At 39.4% G+C, this 25,451-nt stretch overlaps 2 protein-coding genes across 3 annotated transcripts; one reads left to right on the top strand and one right to left on the bottom strand.

Moving 5' to 3' along the window:
• The first annotated feature begins 1,110 nt into the window (after positions 1 to 1,110).
• On the top strand, positions 1,111 to 10,653 carry pde6c (phosphodiesterase 6C, cGMP-specific, cone, alpha prime). The gene is made up of 22 exons (XM_077000698.1): positions 1,111 to 1,729; positions 2,753 to 2,905; positions 3,388 to 3,477; positions 3,692 to 3,832; positions 4,571 to 4,645; positions 4,753 to 4,817; positions 4,911 to 4,977; positions 5,206 to 5,253; positions 5,671 to 5,820; positions 5,898 to 6,041; positions 6,135 to 6,200; positions 6,342 to 6,488; positions 6,858 to 6,965; positions 7,733 to 7,842; positions 7,935 to 8,022; positions 8,122 to 8,222; positions 8,297 to 8,404; positions 8,561 to 8,624; positions 8,738 to 8,812; positions 8,929 to 9,012; positions 9,247 to 9,400; positions 9,683 to 10,653. Exons 1-22 carry the CDS (start codon positions 1,262 to 1,264, stop codon positions 9,724 to 9,726), a joined length of 2,550 nt encoding a protein of 849 aa, XP_076856813.1. The 5' UTR covers positions 1,111 to 1,261; the 3' UTR covers positions 9,727 to 10,653.
• On the bottom strand, positions 10,163 to 24,634 carry fra10ac1 (FRA10A associated CGG repeat 1). Of its 2 annotated transcripts, none has more exons than XM_077000701.1 (14): positions 24,526 to 24,634; positions 23,512 to 23,591; positions 22,998 to 23,090; positions 21,706 to 21,751; positions 21,034 to 21,110; positions 20,819 to 20,902; positions 20,646 to 20,730; positions 20,511 to 20,556; positions 13,168 to 13,281; positions 12,788 to 12,830; positions 12,525 to 12,649; positions 12,008 to 12,055; positions 11,583 to 11,667; positions 10,163 to 11,454 (listed from the first exon to the last, which is right to left on the bottom strand). In XM_077000701.1, exons 1-14 carry the CDS (start codon positions 24,553 to 24,555, stop codon positions 11,412 to 11,414), a joined length of 999 nt encoding a protein of 332 aa, XP_076856816.1. In that variant the 5' UTR covers positions 24,556 to 24,634; the 3' UTR covers positions 10,163 to 11,411. The 2 variants fall into 2 exon arrangements, with proteins under 2 accessions (XP_076856816.1, XP_076856817.1); XM_077000702.1 differs by having other exon boundaries at positions 12,008 to 12,052.
• Positions 24,635 to 25,451: the final 817 nt, after the last annotated feature.

Below are 25,451 nucleotides of genomic sequence, written 5' to 3'. Positions count from 1 at the left end.
ACTAGGGTTAGTGCTATGCTAAGTAAAAAAACTTGCAGGGCTTCCTGTTGTTTTTCTTCAGAGAAAAAGTCACTGACCTCTTTTCAGCAGACAGCTTTAATCCTATTATTTGGAAATAGGTTCTTCCCACCCACTTCTTTATAGACAGTGTTTAAAAAAAGACAAATATCACATACTACTAAGAATTTCTCTTTATATTCAAAGCTTAAATCTAGAAGAAGACAATGATTTCATTGGCAAAATCCTTGAGGACAGCAGAAGTTCCAAGCTTTAGAAAAAGCAGTGACACTATTATCAAAAGGAAATCATGAAAAACCATGAAGCATGAAACTATCATTAAAAACTGAAAAAATAGATTCACATTTTTAGGACTTTCCCCTCTACCCTATTTCTTAAACACTGATGCAATTGATAACGAATTGTTTATATAATCAATGCAGAATTACAGCAGCATCAACAACAATAAAATTGATTTATTCAAATAATATATTAACACAGAGACGCTCAGAGAGGACATAAGGATATGCAGTGGGTAAAGGAAGTGCAGGTGGATAAGAGGGAGGGTGGTCATGTGAGGATTTAAAAGCTAGAGATTGAATTAAATACAGGAAGGTACCAGTAGCCAGGGTAACTAGTAGAGAATCGTGTTGAGCTGTAATTATTTGCAGGATTTCTGTTCTGTTGAGTATTATATATACTGGACGTTGTAATAACTATAATAGGAGTTTAAACAGAATGCCAGTGAAAATGAATTTACAGTAATCATGTCATAATGAATCTTAATTACACATAAGATTGTAAATATGAGCAATATAATTATATAATTAAAATTTGTGCAAGAAAGCTGTTCTGGTGAGTGAGGCTTATTATTCTGAAGAAACAGCTGATATATTAGGTCATTTTGCAACACTTTCAGTGACACCTTTGTCAGAGAATACAAGGGACTTTGTGTCTGATTGGATTGCCCAACGTAAAATGATCAGTGTACAGGATTTGCAGGTTAAGCATGCTTAGGAGGTTTAATGTCATGACGTCACTTTAATTAGCGGCCTCTTTGATCTCTTCAGCTCGTAAGCCACAGTAGTCTGCTAGCTTGGCGAAGGAGACCAGGATCCTCTTGAAATTTATGCAGCAGCACCCTGGAGGATGACACCGCCTGAGGTAGAGGGTCACTGGAGAAACTAGCACTGCTTCACTCCTTCTTCTGGCTTCCCACCAGTGATGCATCTCTGAGGCCCCTACGGTACACACGTGTTACAAAATGGCAGACAAGGACAGTGTGGAAAAATACTTGGAAAATAATCCCCAGTTTGCCAGAGAGTATTTTGACAAGAAGGTGCGAGCCGAGATCATCAACTCTGCTTTCACAGAGAAGCTGGAGATCAACGAGCTGTGCTCTTACAGAGATGTCTCGAAGATCCAAGAGGCTGCTGTCATTTTTGACCTGGTCAGGGAGATGCAAACTGAGCAGGTCATGGAGAAAAGCATGCACAAGGTCCTGCAGCGAATATGCATCCTGGTGAAAGCAGATCGGTGCAGCTACTTTATACACAGGGCTAGGAATGGAATCCCGGAACTGGCCACGTGTCTCTTTGATGTTACCGCTACCTCCACATTTGAGAACAATGTGGTGAATCCACTATCTGAGATCGTGTTCCCCACTGACATGGGCATAGTAGGACAAGTGGTGACAACCAGAAAGGGGGTTAACGTTCCAAATGTAAAGCAGGTGAGTCAAGATCATCATAAGAGTAATAAAAACCGTCCCTCTGTTCTTTGCTGTGGTCAAAGATATATTGTGATGTGTCAGAACAAAAAGACCAATACACATTATTCCAGAATAATACACATTATATATTTAATGTATACATGAAATGTAATTTACAAAATTAAATTTCTTTAAAAAGTATATTATTGAAATCAATTTGTATATTATCTGAAATCAATTACCATTTTAACCATTATATAAAATGCATTGCAATCCTATTAGTCCATGACATAATGAGTATTGGGTCCCTGAAGGATGCATTGTCAGAAATTATATTGAACTTGGAGTATCATAAATAGGTAACATGGGTCAAAAACTACAGAATTTAACTATAACATTTTGGATTAGTCATGAGTTATTACTGAACACAAACATGTCTTTATCAATAATTATAGTAACTATTAAGTGTACTATTAAATACAACAGAGATTAACGTATCTTACATATAAGTTAATATAGCCTATATCACATCAAACTGGACAGAAATATGTCATGTGTATTTTTAATTTCTACTAATAAAATATTACTTATTAGTAGAGATGTGTGCATTTACTTATTTAAGTGGTAATTATAATGTACTGTATTAAAGGTACAGAAGTTGTAAAAATGGCAATGTAGTACAAAAGGTTTACAGAAAAAGAGATTCTGGGAAGAGCTTGTTCTTCAGCTGTGTAAGCAAAGTGCTTCTGAAGCTCTAGGAGGTGAAACCAGTTAATGTAGTTTATGTTGGAAAATAAAGTGATTTAACTCCTAAAGCATCAGAAGCACTTTGTTTGCACAGCTGATGAAGGATGTTTGCCTGACATGGCCATCAGGCATCTAGAAACCTTTGTGTACTGCACAGTTTTTATTATCTCAACATATAGAGAGATCATATACTTACCTACTTGCATTGCATATACTTACTTACAAGATTCATGAATGTCTATGATTCAGAATGAGTACAATGATACAAAATGAATTCAAGGTTCTTTTTTTTCCAAGAACCCCCATTTCAGTGACTTTGTGGACCAGCAAACAGGATACTGCACTAAAAGCATGCTGGCGGCCCCCGTTGTGAGTGGCAAGGATCCGCTGGGTGTCCTCATGGCATTGAACAAAGTTGGTGGGAACGACTTCTCCAAAGTAGATGAAGACGTAAGTGTGAATATGTTAGATCATGTTTTTAAAATGTCTTCTAAAAGAGAACATTACAAATCAACAAAATTAATGAACACTGGATGGTGTTTGGAAAAAGTCTTCATGTCATCAGTGCATCCTTGTGTAGGATGCATACTCCATAGGATGCAAGGGTTTCTTGCATCATTTGACAGTTGACCTTAATGATTTCATTACTTACTTACCTTCAAAAGTTACTTACCTAAATTCCAAAACAGATTTTAAAAAATGTCATAATACCACTATCTGTTTGGGGGAAGGCCACTGCACTTAATTTTAATAGTATTAATTTTAAATAACATCTTGTAATAACTTCTAAAATACTTAATACTATGGATGCTGGAACATGATGCCCCTTTGATCATTTGATCATTTGATTGGCAGCTCCTTGCAGCCACATTTCTACAGCAGCCCTTCAGACCAACATTACATTACTGACATGGATGTTGTTCATTTCTAAGCTCTTCAACAAGTATATCAGCTTGGCCTCAGTCATCGCTCTTCAGCATTACACCACTTATATGTGGAATGTGGAATCCAGGAGAAGTCAGGTAACTTCAGTACAAGAACACACTACCTCATGGTTTGTAACTTCAGTACAAGAACACATTACCTCATGGTTTGTATCTTCAGTACAAGAACACACTACCTCATGGTTTGTAACGTCAGTACAAGAACATACTACCTCATGGTTTGCTGTCACTTTTCAAGCCAAGGTCAGGTGAACCAGGCAGCACACGTGCCACTCTGCCTCTCATACCACAGGTTCTTCTCTGGTCTGCTAGCAAAGTCTTTGAAGAGTTGACCGACCTTGAGCGTCAGTTCCACAAAGCTCTGTACACTGTTAGGAGCTATCTTCAGTGTGAGAGGTACTCAGTTGGGCTACTGGATATGACAAAAGAAAAGGTTTGTGATTTATGTCAGGAATTTATTGTGATTTACAGGGTTGCCAACTTTTGAAGATCGCTTGGAGTGAGATTTTAACCTGGAGGAGGGGGGGGGGGGGGTGTGGCAAACGTAAGTTATTGACAGGGGGTGACGAACGTAAAATGGACACAAATTAAGTGTTATATCGCGATCTATCGATCGCCAGTGGTTGGCGCCAGAGCGAACTAGTAACTCATTGAATCATATATGTGGATCTGAGGTAAATAAACTAGATTTTTTTTTTCGGTGTGAGATATCGGAAGTGTGGCGTGAGAGCGTGTGAAAACTGTCAAATGCGTGTGTCTCACGCTCAATGCGTGAGAGTTGGCAACCCTGGATTTATGTCAGGGGCAGTCATGGCCTGGCGTTTAGGGAACTGGTCTTGTGACCGGAGGGTCGTGGGTTCAATTCCCAGACCTAAGGCCATGACTGAGGTGCCCTTGAGCAAGGCACCTACCCCCAACTGCTCCCCGGGCTAGGGCTAGGGCTGCCCACCGCTCTGGGCACGTGTGATCCACAGCCCCCTAGTAATCACTAGTGTGTGTGTGTGTTCTGACTGCACAGATGGGTTAAAAGCAGAGGACAAATTTCGATTGGGGTGTAAAGATCACAATTGACAAAATATGGGGAAAAAAATATATATATATATATAATTGGTTTGTGATTTATTTCAGAATAATTTATAATTCTGTAATTAGCAATTATCTTCATACATAGGAATTCTACGATGAGTGGCCTATTAAACTAGGGGATGTGGAACCATACAAAGGTCCCAAGACACCTGATGGTAGGGTAAGTGTCTTTTCTCTAAAGTTCTATTCTGCTCAGTAGTAAACAACAGACTCCTCTGTGAGTCATGAATTCCAAGTGTCAAATCTATACTCATGTATTTTGTACAGGAAGTCAACTTCTACAAAATAATCGATTATCTCTTAGAAGGCAAGGAAGAGATCAAAGTTGTACCGTAAGCAAATACATGAATGTTGACAGTTGAATACTTCACAAATGACATCATGGCCTAGGGCTTTTTCATTAAAGGCCTTGTGTGTGATTCCAGGGCCCCTCCTCCAGACCACTGGGCACTGGTCAGTGGCCTCCCTACCTATGTGGCAGAGAATGGCTTTGTGAGTTCCACTCCACGCATGTGACCACTCTCCCACACATCTCTGCCCATGTTTATGAACAAGATCAGAACCATAAAAGGAACAGTTGGGTCCTTAAATGTTGTTCTGCAGTACCATGTTGATTTGGACACAGAAGGACATGAACACAATTTTTTTTTTGTAATGTCTGAGCAGAACTTTATCTCTGTCTTGAGCCGACAGAAAATATCACTTGTTTTGTGTCTGCAGATCTGTAACATGATGAATGTTGCTGCCGATGAGTATTTCACCTTCCAGGTACACAGCACACAGATACCAGACCTCCTTGCTCACCCAAGTTTGAAATCACTCAGCAGGTTTCAGCAGGCAGTCCTGCACTCTGCCGTTAAACAAATATGTCATGTAATAATTCCATTTCATGATACATTATGCAAAAGGTTATAAAGGTCATAACAGGGTATGTGAAGTATAAGTGGGGTATGATTAAGATTAATGTGTGTCCAGTTTCAGTACAATAAAACTTGACAGATACAAGTGTAACATATTGTTAAACTGGAAAATGCACTTCTGTCCTGACTCTAAAAGGAATCATCTAAAAATAGAATTAATATAGTTTACATTTACATACTGCAGACTGTTACTCTCCAAAGGATTGTCTCTGTTTGATAATTTCTTGTTAGTCATCAATCTTTCTGATTGCTGTTTGTTTTCAAGAAAGCAGCTGTGGATGAGACAGGCTTCATCATCAGGAATGTCCTGTCCCTCCCCATTGTCAACAAAAAGGAGGAGATTGTGGGCATCGTCACATTCTTCAACAGAAAAGATGGCAAGCCGTTTGATGAGCAGGACGAGCAGATTACTGAGGTGAGAAAAATTGGACTTTAAATATTTTTTGATGGGGCTACATCTGAAATTTGACACTCCAATCCTCTGTTATACAGGCCCTCACACAGTTTCTGGGATGGTCTGTGCTCAACTGTGATACATATGACAAGCTGAACAGAATGGAGTGGAAGAAGGAGATTGCTGAGGAAATGGTGATGTACCAGACCAGAGCTACCTTGGGAGAGGTTCAGCAAATCTTGGTGAGAGCCACTGCATCATAAGGTTCACCATAAGCAGCGTGAGTGTATGTTACTGCTGCCATGCCACATGTACACTTTGTCTTTGCCTAACAGAACACGAAGGAGAAGTTTGACAGAGAACCAGAGGAGTGTGATCAGAAAGAGATGTACAAACTCTTGGTAAACAGTTTTTGTCTGCACATTTGTTCCTCTCATTTGTTCCTCAACAGTTTGTACGTGCCTCATCAGCATGAAGACTGCCAGGTTTGGTTGGACTGCAATGTGTTAGATCTGATGTTGTACTGATACTTATGCAAACAGAGAGCAAGCATCCCTGAAGCACAGGACGCTGGCCTGCTCGAGTTCCACTTCAGTGATTTTCCTCTGTCTGAGGTTGACCTCATCAAGTGTGGCATTCGGTGCTTCTTTGAACTAGGTGTGGTGGAGAAGTTTAAAGTGCCAGCAGAGGTCAGCCACATTTTTTATGTACCCATAGTTTTCATTTAAATAAATACTGTAGTGTATTGTTGGTGTTGTATATGATTAGAAATATGAAATTAGTGATGGCATTGTGTGTAATATTCTAAATATGAAATTATTAATATTCATTCATGCTGCAGTGTAATTTCATTATATTTGTTTTAAGACAATGTTGATAAAGCTATGATATAATATGATCAATAATAATTTATTAACAAATTCTAAGATTATAACAGCATTGTGTTTGCTTGTACTAGTGAATATATTGTTCACATTTTTTTTCTATTTATGGAGATGCTGCTGGTAGAATCATCACTAACTCACCACAAGTTGGTGTGTTGCTTACACTTGCTTCAGGTTCTAACCAGATGGATGTACACAGTCAGGAAGGGTTACAGAGACATTACTTACCATAACTGGAGGCACGGTTTCAATGTGGGACAAACCATGTTCTGTTTACTGCAGGTGAGCTGAGTGGCCCTGCCTCTATATGCTTCCACAGACACTGGACCTGCACCAATTTCACTATGGAATGAAAGAAAAAATGAATCTTTTTGTTTCCTCTTTCCACACCTAACGCATGCCCTGCAATCCTTAAGCACCCTAAAATCCCACCTTCTGTTTAGAATCTGTTAATCAGATTCTCCTAGCAGCTAAATGACTCATAGCAGCTAAATGTCTCCTAGTGCTATATTCTGGCAAAACAGATACTACTTAATATTTGTGATGTGCCATTTGCAAGTTTCCTTTGAAAATAATTACATTTGAATCTCCTGCCTCCAGAAGGGAAGGCATACCAGTTCAGTTGTGTAGCGCAGAGAAGTGAAGGTAGCAGGCCCTCAGAAAGTGTCACTGGTGTGGTGTTAGTGCAGAGAAGTGAAGGTAGCAGGCCCTCAGAAAGTGTCACTGGTGTGGTGTTAGTGCAGAGAAGTGAAGGTAGCAGGCCCTCAGAATGTGTCACTGGTGTGGTGTTAGTGCAGAGAAGTGAAGGTAGCAGGCCCTCAGAATGTGTCACTTGTGTGGTGTTAGCCCAGCCTCAAGCTTGAACTTGTCAGTCACTCCCCACTGGGTGCACATTCATAAGAGAACGGCTTAAAATTGGAAAAGATCTACTCTGAATGTCTGACGTGTCTAAGTACAATAAACCACTGCATACTACCTTCCTGATGTAAAAAGAATTATTAATTCATTTTATTTGTACATCACAGTCAGTTTTTTTCCTTCTTATACAGACTGGGAAATTGAGAAAATACTACTCAGACCTTGATGCCTTTGCAATGGTGGCAGCAGCTTTTTGCCATGACATTGACCACAGGGGGACCAACAATCTCTATCAGACAAAGTATTGGACTGACCGCCTTCCTGCTTTTCCATGATGCCACATTTGCAATTTTTCCCATGGCTTTGCTTGTAATCTGTACATATTCAAAATAGGAGTTCATCACCTTTGGCCAGACTTCACGGGTCCTCCATTTTGGAAAGGCACCATCTTCAGTACAGCAAGACTCTCATGGCAGATGAGGTGTGCAAACTTACAGAATATTTCACTTTTGTAAAGATAATGATCATTTTGTTTAAAGGTGCGATATACCTCACCATTGTTTTCTTTAATCCAATGCAGAACCTCAATATCTTCCAGAACCTACAAAAACGTCAGTTTGAAACTGTTCAGCACTTACATGATGTCTGTATCATTGCTACTGATTTGGCCTTGTACTTCAAGTAAGTGTTGCTCCTCTGAATGTGTGCTGAAATGAGCCGTTCAGAGAGTTTAATGGTGATTCTGTACCTCATAGAAAAAGAACGATGTTTCAGAAGATTGTCGATGCCACAGAGGTAATGACAGATGAAAAGGAAGCCATTAACTATGTGGCCAACAACCCTGTCAGAAAAGAAATCATCATGTAAATAACTTATTTCACTTTTGAGCTTACTTTAATCGTACTTAAAAAAAATCAAAATATACATTATATAGCAGTATTTTTGAATTAGCTGCATTGAATTCATTCGATTTGTGAAATCATTAAGTGTTTTTGGCTACATTTTCTCACTCAACACAGGGCAATGATGATGACTGGCTGTGACTTGTCTGCCATCACAAAGCCATGGGAGGTTCAAAGCAAGGTATGTGATAACTGACACTAGGGAGCAATGTGTTACAGTAAAGAAGCCAGTTTGTGTAGCCACTTTTTAAATGGCTTTTCTCTTTCTCTGTCTCTCTCTCTCTCTCATTGAAGGTGGCTCTGTTGGTGGCTGCTGAATTCTGGGAACAGGGAGACCTGGAGAGGAACGTCCTTCAACAAGAACCCATCGTTAGAGCCCATCATTTATTTAGATGCAGGCTTTGGCACCTAAATCATTCAAAGCAGTTATTTCTTCTGTGACCTATTTAAAGGCTTATGAATGTTTGTAACAAATCTCTCTTCAGCCCATGATGGACAGGAACAAGGCAGATGAATTGCCCAAGATGCAGTGTGGTTTTATTGACTTTGTCTGCTCATTTGTATACAAGGTCAGTTCATCCTTTTCCATTCCTTTATATTTGTAAAGCTCTGTTTTTAAGGCTCTATTTGCAATGCTGTATTTGTAAAGCTCTATTTCAAAGAGAAAACAAATCTGATTATATTAGCAGTGCCACTCAAGCCCCCCTATTAAATATCTGCAAAAAGATGAATGTTCTGATTGAAAGTTACTTACCCTAGAACATGTGAGGACTTGCAGTAATAGAGGCCTCCATATCATGCAGGAATTTGCAAGGTTCCAAAAGGAAATCACGCCCATGTTTGACGGCCTGAACAACAACAGAGCCCACTGGAAAGAGCTGGCTGATGTCTATCAAGCCAAGCTAGATGCCATTGAGAATGAGAAGACAAAGAAGCTGGAAACACCATGTAAAAAAGGTCTGTTCAAAGCCTATGGAACATCCTTCAGACTAGCATTTCACTTCCATCTACTGAACTCATGCTGTCATTAGCCACCATGTTAACAGTTTATCATGACACAAGGGTCTTTTTTAGGGTTCACAGTTGAACACAATTTATGAATAACGTTCAAAATCATCATTAGCCATAGGAGTATATCCACAAATATTTTTTTAAGGGGAAAGCAAAGCAGAACATGAAGTGAGTTCTTCTCTTCTAACGTCTGGCCTCTTTTTATCTGCCTCTCATCACTTGACACAGAAGAGGGACAAGGAGGGAAGTCAAAGACGTGTACCATATTTTAAACAGCACCATTGGACACAGACTCAGATCAACCCGTTACCCATGACAACGGATGAAAGGTGCTTCTTTTGGATCATGCGACCCTCATCTTCTCAGTAAACCCATCTATGAATCAAAGTACAGACTCTAGAAGGCTTCTCTTCTTAAATATTTGAGTGAGGGACACCATCTGAACTTGAACAAAACACAAAATAATGTGTTTAGTTTTCTTTCATTCCTTATTGGTAGTTTCTAAGTATAGAGGAAGGATTTCGGCAGAAGCAGAGGCAACTGAATTACAACGCACTGGAATTGTTAATATTTAGGTTTTATGGGTCATTACTGGGAGAAAAATAGTTTCAATCAATGCCGTCTACTTTTACATTCATAATACTGTATTAGTTTGCCTATCATCTACATTTGTTTTTTATTCATTTTTATAGAGGATCATTACAGTGGTCACCAGAAACAAACAAATGCCTATTTTATTTGCACAGAAATTTTAAGAATTATTTTACATAAAGCTTCTTTGAAAATACAGCCAAAGACGTCAAACCTTCCCAGATTGTGTTGTTAGATATATGCAGTTTTACTCTCTGCTACCTTAATGTTGGGCTCTCATCTTCAAACAGAGGTATGATGACATGTAACATTGAACAACTTAATGAATTATGCACATTTTAAGGATGTAATGACTGCTAGTCATAACAAGTCTTGCACATTATACAAATATAATGAATGAGAACATATATTTTTTAATCAAATAACTGAGTTCTTTTTCTACTTTTTTGTCTTTAGACATCATGAATCTGAAGATGTCATGTAAGCCATTCAGAGAGAATAACTTGTAGGACAGTACTTCCTGTTGAAGGGATTTTTGTTTGAGGGTCTGGCAGTAAATGTCTCACTTTTGTGGACAAACATGAGCGTCCACTTTGACCGTTTAATGACCAATGTATTACAGTTTAAGTTTTTAAACAAGTGTGACATTGTGTATATTATAAAGAATGTCCATTTGTGATATGGCGTTTACCACTCTGATTCCTGTTGTCTGGTTATACTTGTTCTACTCTTGTCAGGTTTCTGACAGGACAAGGGACAACTTTTAAGCACTGGCAGGGTTCTCTAGCTTCTCCATCACATGTGGGATTACCTAATAAAGCTGGATCAGCCTGAGGCAAAGAAGCTCAGGTAACAGGCTGGCAGCTGGGTGATGGCTAGGTTCAGTCCAGCTGGGAGTTCCTCACACTGTAGCCCTTCTCAACTTCAGACTCACTGTTCAATATGGGGAACAATGCTTGCTATGGAAACGTGAAAGATGTAGTCTGCAAATCTCAGGCATGTAGGCTTAGATGTGCTGGTTAAATGTCGACTCTTCCACTGACTTGGTAGTGAAGAGTCTGAATTGCAAGTCTTGGTAGATCGTAAAAGAAGTATGAGAGAGGGACCTGGGACTCCAAGCACAGTGAGCAGACAGTTGAGGTCCATGGCTGTTATCTGTGGACCTCTCCCACGCACGGTCTGACAAAGAACAGCACTGCTGCTGAAGACATGAGTCAATTCAAACATGCAAAACTGAATTCATAGGAACATATGGAACAGGAGAACACTAAACTGTTAACAGAGTAACAAAACATGCAGTAAAATCTGATACAGAAGCATTGTGGTTATGCTTCCAAAGAGGTTTTGATGGTCCACCGTTTTTCGTTCAGAGAAACATGTCCTCAAAGTACTCCTCGAACTCCTCCTCCCTAGAAAAAAGAAAATCAAAAGTGAACTAGATGGTGCGGTTTGTTATGTAGCTAAGAGTTTGGAAGAAGCTTCCTTCATGCGTGCGTGTGGATACATGTGGCACTACAGGTGTAAAGGCAGAGCTCACTTGGGTTTGTCTTCTGTAGCAGGAGCTGGGCCTTTCCAGTGCTCAGACTCTGAGGGGACATTGGCTTCCTCTTCACTTTCACATTCTGTAGGAGTGCAAAATACACACTCAATCAAGTCAGCTGACTCCAGTAAGATAAGATTTTCTATGCCGGTAAGATAAGCTTTTCTAACCCAGTAGGGTTTGTGTCCAGTCTGCAATGTTATGACTAGATTGAAGGTCATAGAAAACAGCCACCCAAATGAGGGGTTTAGTTGAATTCAAGTTAAATTCCTGTTAAATCCATGCTGAATTCAGGTGTAGTTCTGTGCCCTCTGTTTGGGGAAGTCATGATAATTGTATACTGTGAGTGTCAGGCAAACCCTCTGTTCACTGAGTGCATGGGTGAGAAGTGTCAGGCTGGGGGAGACAGCAGCAGCTCAAACCTTCATCCAGCTCCTGGGAATCCGCAGAACGTGAAGAAGAGTGCTCTGCTGACACAAAAACGGATATAAAGGATATAGATTTACCATAAAATTCATTATATGTGTTTTTTTTTTGGTCTAAACTCAGATTTTGTTTACAGTAAGAATGAATAGCTTCTCTCAAAGCATTACACAAGATGATAAATAGAAGACTTCACATGCACTCTTCAAGCTCGGACTGGTGCTGGAATGCTTTCCTAACCAGTGTTTTTCAGAAAATCCCTTTGCAGTTCTTGTATGAATCTGTCAGTGTGCACCATCAACAGAGTTCTGCCCTTGAGGAAAGTATTTAATTTAATGTGAATCGTGGGGAGTATAACATGGTGCATACTGCCCCAAGCCCAGCCTCATGTCCTTGACACAAAGCAAGAGTTCTAATAGTCTATACAAGAGCAGGCAATAGCTTAAATGCTCAATGGTAAACAAATCCTTAACAAAAAGAGCTGCACTGAAAGGCAGTAAGGCAAGGCTTGCACACCTCTGCGTCTCTTTGTGTGCCTGCGTGTCTCTCTGTGTTTGCGTTTGGGCCGGTGTCCAGGTGTCTGGGACTCGCCACTACTTTCTTCTGCTCTGCATTTTTTCTTAGTCTTGACCTCCTTCCGCCTGCAACACAAAACAGCAACGCTGAAACCTAAATAAATGCAACAAGACTGTGGAACTTGCATCGTGACCTGGTCCGTAATGAATCAAAGAACAAAGCTACTTGGATAAACCTTTAAGAGTCAGAGTAAATTTACTTACTTGTGATGATAGTTCAGTTTGAAGGAACATTCAGGACAGAGACCTAAGAAAAAAAGAATAAGGGGACCGGAAGGCCTTTTCTGAATGACACTCGAGTCTATGCAAACAGAAAAGCTGCTTGTGAATATATGCAATATATTTTGAATAGATTGATCTGATGTGGAACCATATTTTTGATCCTTTACTGTAGCTATTGCCTCTAGGAAGATTTATGAAAGGGGATAAAATCGTGGGCTGTGCATGGGTCATAGTGGTGGACGTGGACGGCCTGCTCTTAAGTCTACTGTAATAAGATTAGCTGCACTGCAGGGTCTGCTGAGGAGAGTGGGGATTAACAGAAGTTAGGCTTAGCTGAACGCCCAACCTAAGGTGAGCCTTACGCAGTTTCACCAGGGCGTTCTTCTTCACGCCGTGTTCCACGTATGCAAAGTTCACCTCCCAGCTCTTCAGACCCTCCTGCCTCTCACAGCGCTTGTTTCCACAGAGAAACTGACCTGCAGACAAACACTGGGATCAAACCCCACGAACAACACAACCCCGCAAACATAGGATGCATCGGATCGGCACTACATGGATGGAAATATTAATATTAACCTAAACCTCTTGTTAATGTCACCCAAGCATTGGGAACTGGGTAGGGTGGGTTGGAGCGGGCTCCCTTCACCCATCCCCCATCTGTCCCCTCCCTTTACCTGTCCCCCACCTGTCCCCACACAAAAAGACACATGACCAACCCCAGTCATTGAGTCCGGTGCTAGGAATGAAACTGCAAATGTAACACATTTGTAACTTTCACCATAATGTGATAGCTGATGACTTCAGAACTTCAGTACATCTGTAATTTTTTGTGTAAAACCTACATTTGCATTTCCTAAGGCAAAATTTCATGGCATTCTTAGATCCTGTTCAAACAAGTCATATTCAGATACACCTGTTGCAACGTTTTCCATCATGTTCATTCCAAATAGACAAGAAATGTGCCTTTTATATAAATCTGTCAGTTAGCTAAATAGGTCTGCTGACAGAATTTATTTGATTTCTTGAGGACATGAGGACAAATGTAGCAGCATACGTAACACAATCACACCAGCAGTAAAAGAATCCCACAATCACACCTGCAGTAAAAGAATCCCACAATCACACCAGCAGTAAAATAATCCTACAATCACACCTGCAGTAAAATAATCCTACAATCATACCTGCAGTAAAATACACAATCACACCAGCAGTAAAATACAACAATCACACCTGCAGTAAAATAATCCCACAATCACACCTGCAGTAAAAGAATCCCACAATCACACCAGCAGTAAAATAATCCTACAATCACACCTGCAGTAAAATACACAATCACACCAGCAGTAAAATACAACAATCACACCTGCAGTAAAATAATCCTACAATCATACCTGCAGTAAAATACACAATCACACCAGCAGTAAAATACAACAATCACACCTGCAGTAAAATAATCCCACAATCACACCAGCAGCAAAATAATCCTACAATCACAACTGCAGTAAAATAATCCCACAATCACACCTGCAGTAAAAGAATCCCACAATCACACCAGCAGTAAAATAATCCTACAATCACACCCGTAGTAAAATAATCCTACAATCACACCTGCAGTAAAATAATCCTACAATCACACCAACACTAAAATAATCCCACAATCACACCCGCAGTAAAATAATCCTACAATCACACCCGCAGTAAAATAATCCTACAATCACACCCGCAGTAAAATAATCCTACAATCACACCTGCAGTAAAATAATCCTACAATCACACCTGCAGTAAAATAATCCTACAATCACACCAGCAGTAAAATACACCAATAATCACACCCGCAGTAAAATACACCAATAATCACACCTGCAGTAAAATAATCCTACAATCACACCTGCAGAAAAATACACCAACAATCACACCTGCAGTAAATCACACCCGCACTAAAATAATCCTACAATCACATCTGCAGTAAAATACACCAACAATCACACCAGCAGTAAAATAATCCTACAATCAAACTAGCAGTAAAATACACAATCACACCGCAGTAAAATACACAATCACACCCGCAGTAAAATACACCATCACACCTGCAGTAAAATACACTATCACACCTGCAGTAAAATACACCAACTATCACACCTGCAGTAAAACACAAATCACACCCGCAGTAAAATACACCAACAATCACACCCGCAGTAAAATACAGTGACAATCACACATAGTAAAATACACCAACAATCACACCCACAGTAAAATACAACAATGCATATTTATGAATTAGGAAATGCATTACAGCAATGTTATTTGCTCTTATTGTCACATTAAAACTGGCAGTGGGTTAAAGAATTTTGCCCTATTAAATCTGAGTCAATGACTGAGATGTTTAAAGGGACAATTTAGCCAAAAACATAATTGACACAATTTTCTGTTTTTATCTTAACAAAAAGAGAAACAGCACTGGTGTTTGGTGTTTGTTGGTGGCCTAATGCTCTTGCACAGTGCTGTACTCAGCCTGTACATCACATGTATTGTCTCCATATTTTGCTTCTTTCGCATTGTTTTTACTCGATTAGCTTTCATTTCTAATTAAGATTGGATAAATAAAGCTATTTTAGTTTGCACAGTAGTAATAGCCCTTCCGAAAGCAGAATTGTATATGTACTAATATCCATTTTCAGAATTTTTATTATTATGCTACATAATCACTACATTGATTTTTGCAAAACTGTTCCATAAAGACACAAAAATTGTGTCTCGTGTTTGGATGCATTTTTTTTGCTTGTGTAAGCTATGCAGGATTTGCTTGGTCAATGTGCTTGACAATTTGGAAGTAAGGTATACAGGAACATGCTGAGAATACAAATAAGAAACAAGATCAGGCAAGACTAAAATGACATTGATGTAATGTTGCAAGTGGGTCCAGAACAGAGCTGGTGTGGATCATGATTAAACTCTGAAGTTCTGTAAGACATCCAAAAAGAATATTTATATCTGCTTGCATGCTGTTGACATTTTGCTAACCTTTGATCCAGTTTAAATTAAACTGGAAGGGCAGTTTAAATTAATTTGGTTTTCATATTCTTAACATTCACAAGTCAGCCTTAGCAACAGTTCAATAATCTTTCAGGACTGAGTAAGACAGCAGAATACAGGAGCAATGCCAACTAAGTGTGGGGTCACAGTTCAATCCTCTGCCCGCTGCTCTGTAGACACCTAATCTAGGATACCAAAGCCAGTCGTACAAACATCTGGCATTACACATGTACGTTTACTCATGAGATTTTCAAACAATCTAAACTCAAAGTCACAATCAAGTTCCATAAAGCACAGAATTACTAATCCACTAATGCACTACGTCTCCCAGGCAACAAAATAAGTCATTAAAAAACTGTTGGAGGGAAAAAAAATACAGAAAATTTTTTTGTCAAATAGTTTTTCTAACTAAATGGTCCAAACAGCTTTGCAAATGCTAGGACACAAAAACATATTTGCGAGTGACTGAACATAGTAGTTTAAGCCTACATCACCATCTAGTGGCATGGATACAGGGGTTCAGAAATATGTTATTCAAATAATCCAGTTCTGTTAACTCACAGTTTATGTAAAGTCTTTCAGTTCCTAAAACTGAAACAGTAAACATGTAACAGTTGCGGCTCCTGTTTTGGCTCTTTGTTGCTTGCACCTTTTTAGAGCTTTAGTGTTTTAGTTGGAGCAAAAGGGACTAAAGAGCTAAAAACAGTATGGACACACTTCAGTTCCTATGCTGATACATTCTGGATATTTCCAAGTTACCCATTACTTATGTAGGTAAATCAGTACAATGTAATATATTCCTTTAAGGTCGCACCAAAAACGGTGCAAGCAACAAAGAGCCAAAACAGGAGCTGCAACTGTTACATGTTTACTGAGCCCAAAAGTAAGTGTAGGTTATTTGTAATGGCAACATATGTTGTGAAACTGAGCTAAGATATAGGACATACGCCTGTTAATCACCAGAACACCAGGCAGTTCTGCAGCACAGGCATTGCTGAAACATACCATTTTCAGAAGTCACTCTTCAGGAGAACATTCTTCTTCATATTACATGATATTTTATAGGATCGTGAATTTGCTCTGTGTTTAAATTACTGATAGATACTGCATGACTTAAATATAAACCATACAAACTGGCTATGTCAATATTTTGTACATTATTATTAAGCGTACTTTTAACAAATGGCAATAAACATTTTTTTTTGCTGTCATATGTAATATATCACTTTAAGGTTGCAGCAAAAAAGGTGCAAGTTTCCAGAACACGACCACCACTCCACTACAATCAGGTAATATTAGATATTTAGGCATACATGTCTCTGCTACACTTTTAGAATTAGTGCAGTTAAATAATATCCCTCTATTAAAAACAATAGAAGATGATCTCACACGCTGGAACACTGTGAGAGGCAGGACTGTTTTAAAAGCCTCAGCATAAATACTTCACTGACAGCCTGGTGGGAATTCCTTAAATTAACTTGATCCCCACTCATCCCATGCAAACTAACACCCATTTGGAACAATCCAGACATCTGTCAGAACAAGAAAGTACTACATTTCACATCATGGCATGATAATGGAATAAAAAATTTAGAACATGTTATTAAAAATGGAAATTTTGTCACATTTCAGGAACTTATATCAGAGTATGGTATAAACAACAGTAGATTTCTTGAATATCAACAATTAAAATCCATCATTCAACAGAGATTCAACCGCAATCAACTGAATTTAGAAATATCAGCATGGGTAACTGAATTTTTAAATCTAGGTATTCCTAAATTATTATCAAAACTGTATAAATTATTGTTAAAATTTGATGACTCAATCTCCCTTCCGATAGCCAAATGAGAACGAGATCTATCTATTAATCCAGATCAACATTTTTGGACAGACATATGTACAAATATCTTCAAAATCAGTAAGAGCCTCAACGTACAACTTATACAATACAAAGTCCTTCATAGAACACACTATACAGGACAATGGATGTTCCAAATGGGCCTGGCACAATCAAACATACACTACCGTTCAAAAGTTTGGGGTCACTTAGAAATGTTCTTATTTTTGAAAGAAAAGCTGTTTTTTTTTTCTTCAATTTAGCTAACATTAAATGCATCAAAAATACACTCTATACATTATTAATGTGGTAAATGACTATTCTAGCTGTAAACATCTGGTTTTTAATGCAATATCTACATAGATGTATGAAGACCCATTTCCAACAACCATCACTCCAGTGTTCTAATGGTACATTGTGTTTGCTAACTGTGTAAGGAGGCTATTGGATATTTAGAAAACCCCTGTGCAAGTAGGTTAGCACAGCTGAAAACAGTTTTGCTGATTAGAGAAGCTATAAAACTGACCTTCCTTTAAGCTAGTTGAGAATCTGGAGCATTATAATTGTTGGTTCGATTAAACTCACAAAATGGCCAGAAAAAGACAACTTTCAATTGAAACTCGACAGTCTATTCTTGTTCTGAGAAATGAAGTCTATTCCATGTGAGACATTGCCAAGAAACTGAAGATTTCCTACAATGGTGTGTACTACTCCCTTCAGAGGAGAGCACAGACAGGCTCTAACCAGAGTAGAAGGAGAAGTGGAAGGCCCCGCTGCACAACTGAGCAAGAAGACAAGTACATTAGAGTCTCCAGTTTGAGAAATCGACGCCTCACAGGTCCTCAACTGGCAGCTTCATTAAATAGTACCCGCAAAATGCCAGTGTCAACACCTACAGTGAAGAGGCGATTCCGGGATGCTGGCCTTCAGGGCAGAGTGGCAAAGAAAAAGCCATATCTGGCTAATAAAAGAAAAAGATTAATATGGGCAAAAGAACACAGACATTGGACAGAGGAAGATTGGAAAAAATGTTATGGACAGACGAATCAAAGTTTGAGGTGTTTGGATCACACAGACGGACATTTGTGAGACGATGAAAACAACTGAAAAGATGCTGGATGAGTGCCTGACACCAACTGTCAAACATGGTGGAGGTAATGTGATGGTCTGGGGTTGCTTTGGTGCTGGTAAAGTGGGAGATTTGTACAAGGTAAAAGGGATTTTGAATAAGGAAGGCTATCACTCCATTTTGCAACACCATGCCATACCCTGTGGACAGCGCTTGATTGGAGCCAATTTCATCCTGCAACAGGACAATGACCCAAAGCACACCTCCAAATTATGCACAAACTATTTAGAGAAGAAGCAGGCAGCTGGTGTTTTATCGGTAATGGAGTGGCCAGCGCAGTCACCAGATCTCAACCCCATTGAGCTGTTGTGGGAGCAGCTTGACCGTATGGTATGAAAAAAGTGCCCATCAACCCAATCAAACTTGTGGGAGCGGCTTCTGGAAGCATGGGGTGAAATTTCTCCAGATTACCTCAGCAAATTAACAGCTAGAATGCCAAAGGTCTGCAATGCTGTAATTGGGGGGGGGGGGGGGGGGGGGGCAGTGAAGCCTGGGGGGCAGTGAGGACCATTTCCTTTGGACCTACGCATTACAGCCCCCCCCCCCCCCCCCCCCCCCCCCTGCTGCCATGGTTCACCCGTCTCCTCACCACTGCCTGTTCCTCAGTTTTTACTGCACCTTAAACATTGAGGGCCTTTGAGGGGACGGTGTGGACAAACACTGACCAGTGGCCCGGGGCTTTGCCCACGTCTGTCCTAGCACCTGTCCCCTCAATTTTAACTGCAGCATAGTATCACACACTACCATACATGCATATACACCAACACCTACACACAACACAGCACTGGGGTGGAGGGGTGGGAAGGCCTTCCTTCACCCGTTTCCTGCTCCCCGCCGAGGCAAGGGTGAGTCGCTAGCACAGGGCTGGGCTGGTGGCATCCTGGAACTGCTACCGATCCTTGCTGGTCCAGCCATTTATGGTCACGGTTTGCTACTGATATAGATATATATTTAGAAATAATAATGATAGGTATCTATTGTCTTATATAATATACAAGTTCTGCTGTGGGAAAAAAAATTAATTATCATACATGGTATGTAAACATGAGCTGACATTGTCTCCACATTTTCAACTTCTATTGAATAATAACTTGAAGTAAGCTACTCAAAATCATCAAAAGCTGATTAAATAAATATCAGTTTAGGCTATCACATTGTCAGGAATGACACCTGATAGGCATCCCGGACTCAGCTGTTCCTCATCACCACGCCAACATTCCCAGCCTACTTAATCACCTCCGTTTCACATCCTAGTTGTGAAGTATTGCCAACTATGTTGCGTACCGAGCATTCTACTATCCTGTTGATTCTCCTGTGTACCAACCTCTGCCTGTTCCCTAGACCTTGTCTCCTGCTTAGCCCTCTGGTGCCTTATGGACTCTGCCATTTCGTTACGACCCTGGACCGGATTGACCATTCCCAGTTAGCTTTACGAGCTATACAATGTCTATACATTGCCAACTCATATTCGCTTATTGTATCAATCTGTCAAATAAAAAGCATTGTGCTTTTGCACAAGAATCCCTCTTCGTCTCTTCAATTTGTTACACACATGTTGAATAAATATTTTATAAACCAGCAATGTTGTTTCACATATCCTGAACACAGGTATAGCTCTACATCAGACCATCTCTAGCCCACCTAGATGTTGATGATGATCATAGCATTTAAAATGTGTTATACAACTTAAAGACAAAACTTACCTTTTCCAGAAATTACTTCATTTTCAATACGCCATCTGAAACCAAACTACAAGAGAAAAAAATGATGTTTCTTCAAGGTTATTTTTAGTCAGAGACTACAAGGTTATTTTTTTTAGACAGACTGAGGTCACATACCTTATTCTCTTTGTATCTGCTAAGGTCAGCAATACAATACTCCTTAAACAGCTTATCATAATACTTCTTTGCAAGCTCTTTCTCCCTAAAAAGGAGTCATATGCTTGAAAAATACATAAGCAAAGCAGGACTGTATTCTCAGACTGACTTGGTTGTACAAAAGTTCAGTTCACCATGTCATGTCGTCTTCATCCTCGTCTCTCCAGAGAAAGCGGTGGTTCGCCCTCACCACATCAAGATCAGTCCTGTCTTTAGCCCTGTATGCAGTTCACATGGAGATAATTCAGAAAGACGGGCCCACTTTCCTCCAGCATGTGAAAAAGTTGCAGTTCTTTTTTTGTGTCTTTTCACATTAAGACGTTTCTGCCATAAGAGCCAATCTACTTACGTGGATCTTTTGAAGTCGTCAAGTTTTCCTCCATAATACAGTATGTAATCACTGACAAACTTTTCATGTCTATCAAACTGAAGAAGTGGTGTCAAGGATTAACATCTCTTGCAAGCATTATTGTAGTCTAAATGTTGCTTTAATTACTATTACTGATTAAAGAATTATCCTACCCAAACATACAGTTCATTTTGCTCAAGAACTCTGAATTACAAATAAAGGTCAAACAGAGAGAGAATAATAACTTGCTGACATGATTGCAACTGGCATGCTAATGAAGTATTTCAGAATACACACAATTAAATGAATGATACAGGTAAAAGAGATTCACAATCAGAATGGTTGGTGGCAAACTTTCTTGACATTTTTTCTATGGGTTTTCTTTGGGCATTACAGTTTTATAATATTATTGTTGATCTTTAGTCATAAATGTATTTTAGGAACAATGGGGATAGACTGTTTATTAACTTACACTTACAATTCTAGATCTAAATTTAGATTGATAATTTGCCCTGTCCCAATGAAACTCTTAAAAACCTCTCTTCTAAAGCAGGCATATTCTAAAGCTGCTATCTTCTGTATACTGCAAGTTCCTATATAAAACAAAAAATGCAGACAGACTAAAATATTTGCAAACCCGTGTTATTTCAAATTAGAGTTAGCTAAGGATACAGCATTCATGGATAAGAGATGGTGCCGCCGATTTCTGGCCTCCTCTCTGCAAGAGGACATAAAACACAATTACATGCAAGTACACATCAGCACTGTTAACTGGAGCTGTGAGTACATCCGCACTGTTAACTGGAGCTGTGAGTACATCAGCACTGCTAACTGGAGCTGTGAGTACATCAGTTCTGTTAACTGGAGCTGTGAGTACATATCAGCACTGTTAACTGGAGCTGTGAGTACATATCAGCACTGTTAACTGGAGCTGTGAGTACATCAGCACTGCTAACTGGAGCTGTGAGTACATCAGCACCGTTAAATGGAGCTGTGAGTACCTCAGCACTGTTAACTGGAGCTGTGAGTACCTCAGCACCATTAACTGGAGCTGTGAGTACATCAGCACTGCTAACTGGAGCTGTGAGTACATCAGCACCGTTAACTGGAGCTGTGAGTACATCAGCACTGTTAACTGGAGCTGTGAGTACATCAGCACCGTTAACTGGAGCTGTGAGTACATCAGCACCGTTAAATGGAACTGTGAGTACCTCAGCACCGTTAAATGGAACTGTGAGTACCTCAGCACTGTTAACTGGAGCTGTGAGTACCTCAGCACTGTTAACTGGAGCTGTGAGTACATCAGCACTGTTAACTGGAGCTGTGAGTACATCAGCACTGTTAACTGGAGCTGTGAGTACCTCAGCACTGTTAACTGGAGCTGTGAGTACATCAGCACCGTTAACTGGAGCTGTGAGTACATCAGCACTGTTAACTGGAGCTGTGAGTACCTCAGCACTGTTAACTGGAGCTGTGAGTACATCAGCACTGCTAACTGGAGCTGTGAGTACATCAGCACTGCTAACTGGAGCTGTGAGTACATCAGCACCGTTAACTGGAGCTGTGAGTACATCAGCACTGTTAACTGGAGCTGTGAGTACCTCAGCACTGTTAACTGGAGCTGTGAGTACATCAGCACTGCTAACTGGAGCTGTGAGTACATCAGCACTGCTAACTGGAGCTGTGAGTACATCAGCACTGTTAACTGGAGCTGTGAGTACATCAGCACTGCTAACTGGAGCTGTGAGTACATCAGCTCTGTTAACTGGAGCTGTGAGTACATATCAGCACTGCTAACTGGAGCTGTGAGTACATATCAGCACTGCTAACTGGAGCTTTGAGTACATAAGCACTGTTAACTGGAGCTGTGAGTACATATCAGCACTGCTAACTGGAGCTGTGAGTACATATCAGCACTGCTAACTGGAGCTGTGAGTACATCAGCTCTGTGTTCATCACTGTACCTGTCCCATTCAGCAGCTGCCACACTGTTGTGTGTGACAGCTGCATGTTTTCCGCGCTGAAATGGCTTCTGCAGTAGTTCATCATCACAAACCCTGTGAAACAAAAATGTGTCTGTGTGATCCTTTTTCTGTGAGATGACATTTCTGGAATATTATAATCACTTGTTGGACAGAAGCACAGTTTAGCTAACCGAATGCTGATCCTTTTGGTTTAAATTTGTGAGAATAATAGAAGTAAATTGACAGATAATGTTCTGGGCTGTGTTTCTCTAAAGGTCCTCGTTAAATGATCACACTGAGCACTCTTTTTCTCTTTTTGAATGATCTTAACACTAAGATGCTTTTTAGGGAACTCTGTCCTTAACTATAACTGGAGAAAACGATATTATATAAAAATTGCTTTTGAACCAAAATACTGTTTAGTTTTAATATATAAATGTATTTTGGAGTTAAATAGAGCAAAGATTAACTCTCACATACTGATCAACATTAAGATCTATTAAAAAGCCTGTACCTCTTCCCTCCATGTTTTAATGGTCCACCACCCCCCTCATCATCACTGAAATCTGAGTCATATCCACCACTTCCATGAACCTACAAAACAATCCGATAGACAAAATAGACAAAATAAGATTGGAAAGCTTTCATTTCCTGGACATGAATTAATAGAAATTGAATGATGTCAAACATGAATAAAACATGTAACCAAAAGCTGGGCTCTTTTGTCATTTCAGTACAACTAATGATTAAACATTATGAGACTTGCATAACCAACAGACAGGGCATGTACAGGGATTCACAAAAATGGCAAAATGCCTTGTCATCTTTACTGGAACTGAATGATACTGTAGGTCACATCCTAGACCTCTATTTCTGCAGAGAACAGGAAATCCAATACTAACAGAAGCTGCGTTCATTGCATCTGTACAGTGTGAATATATACATATATAAGAAGCACATATATATAACTTAGAAATAATTTATGAAAGTTACAATATTGGAATCTTTTCTTTTACTGGTCTTTTAATCACAAATCTAGCTATGCATTAATAGTAGATGCCTTTTAGACTGTCGATATAAAAAAACGCTATGATTAAAATATGTAGTCAAAGACATGCTGTAGAACAGATCAAAGACAATCAAGGTTAATCTTAACAGCCAAATATTAGCATTTTACTGCAAACACAGTAACGTAAGGTAACACTAACTAGCTATGTCAGCTATCTTATTTTTCTTTACATTTTATAGTGCAGTCATGATACACCGTAAAAACTATTAATTAATTTGTAAACACTGATGCACGTATATATATTAGAAATCCTGCCAAAATCATTATACAAGAGATCTTTTGAATGAAGTTAGTTAGCTAAGCTATCAGTCAAGACCCGACTATGCAAGGATATGAGCATGTAACTACAACTGCTCACTGCATCTACTGGCAAGATAAACATAATATTGCTCACTACAGTGCTAACATGTTATTGCAAAATCTTGAATACTAACATCTGAAACTAGTCATTATAAGCACCTTAACGAGGTTGAGAGCACTCTGATCCATGCCACACGTCTGTGTTTACGCGCCAGCACAGCGACACTCAGGCGCCAAGTGATGACGTCGAACACGTTCTAGAATAAAGAACGCGCTCAGCAGACGCGCGCGCTCGAGAGCCTCTGCACTATTAAACACTTTTAGCGGAATGCATTTATTTAAACATAGACAGATCTGCACAAACGCTGATTACAGAATACAAACCCTGATTATGAATACGGGCTAAAGAAGCTAATTAGAATATTTCGTCTTAAAAATCCGTGAAGATTTTACCCCATAACGTCTTTTTGTTAGTACTTTTGTGGTTTTATATTTTAAAAGGTTTGGCTTACAAAGAATAAAACAAGCTATGTAGGCTAAATTTGGTCAGTGTTATGTTCATGTGTGACAATGAATCTGGGAATGCTCATTTAGCAAGCAGAAACAGACCTGTCTTTGTAAACTGTTGTTTTCGTCACAAAATGAAAAGATTCAGAGGAGGAGGAAATTTGAAAGCATTTTTGTATGACTAGAACAACCAGTCTCTTATTCTGTAAATGTTCAAGAAGAATTCACGGAACAAAGGGAAGTGGGTTAAACATTTCGACAGACACTTCGCTGTTTTCAACCCTTTTTGTACACACATACACACACTTGACTAAAACCCTGCACTGAACGGAGAAACCAATAAAAATTATAACAATAATAATAACAATAACACACACACACACACACACACACATATACATATATATATATATATATATATATATATATATATATATATATATATATATATATATATATATATATATATATATATATATAATGTTTGTTTTCTTTATAGCATTCAGTATTCAGTGCTATTCTTTTCAAAGGCCTGGGACCCAGGTGCGTCTCCCCTCTCATGAATATTCTAATAATCA

Source organism: Brachyhypopomus gauderio, chromosome 3 (assembly GCF_052324685.1).
Source record: "Brachyhypopomus gauderio isolate BG-103 chromosome 3, BGAUD_0.2, whole genome shotgun sequence".
Lineage (NCBI taxonomy): Eukaryota > Metazoa > Chordata > Actinopteri > Gymnotiformes > Hypopomidae > Brachyhypopomus > Brachyhypopomus gauderio.
The sequence above is the reverse complement of the archived record's forward strand: the minus strand, read 5'-3'. Positions and strand labels throughout refer to the sequence as shown.

What these genes read in the sequence shown, in the direction of transcription:
- pde6c (XM_077000698.1), top strand. Translation starts at nt 1,262, where the DNA reads ATGGCAGACAAGGACAGTGTGGAAAAATACTTGGAAAATAATCCCCAG. An exon ending in CCATGTTCTGTTTACTGCAG is followed by an intron (nt 6,966 to 7,732) that starts GTGAGCTGAGTG and finishes CTTCTTATACAG; the next exon opens with ACTGGGAAATTGAGAAAATA. An exon ending in TCCTTCAACAAGAACCCATC is followed by an intron (nt 8,813 to 8,928) that starts GTTAGAGCCCAT and finishes ATCTCTCTTCAG; the next exon opens with CCCATGATGGACAGGAACAA.
- fra10ac1 (XM_077000701.1), bottom strand. Translation starts at nt 24,555, where the DNA reads ATGGATCAGAGTGCTCTCAACCTCGTTAAG. An exon ending in TTAAAACATGGAGGGAAGAG is followed by an intron (nt 23,091 to 23,511) that starts GTACAGGCTTTT and finishes TTTGTTTCACAG; the next exon opens with GGTTTGTGATGATGAACTAC. An exon ending in GCTACAGAAGACAAACCCAA is followed by an intron (nt 11,455 to 11,582) that starts GTGAGCTCTGCC and finishes TCTTTTTTCTAG; the next exon opens with GGAGGAGGAGTTCGAGGAGT.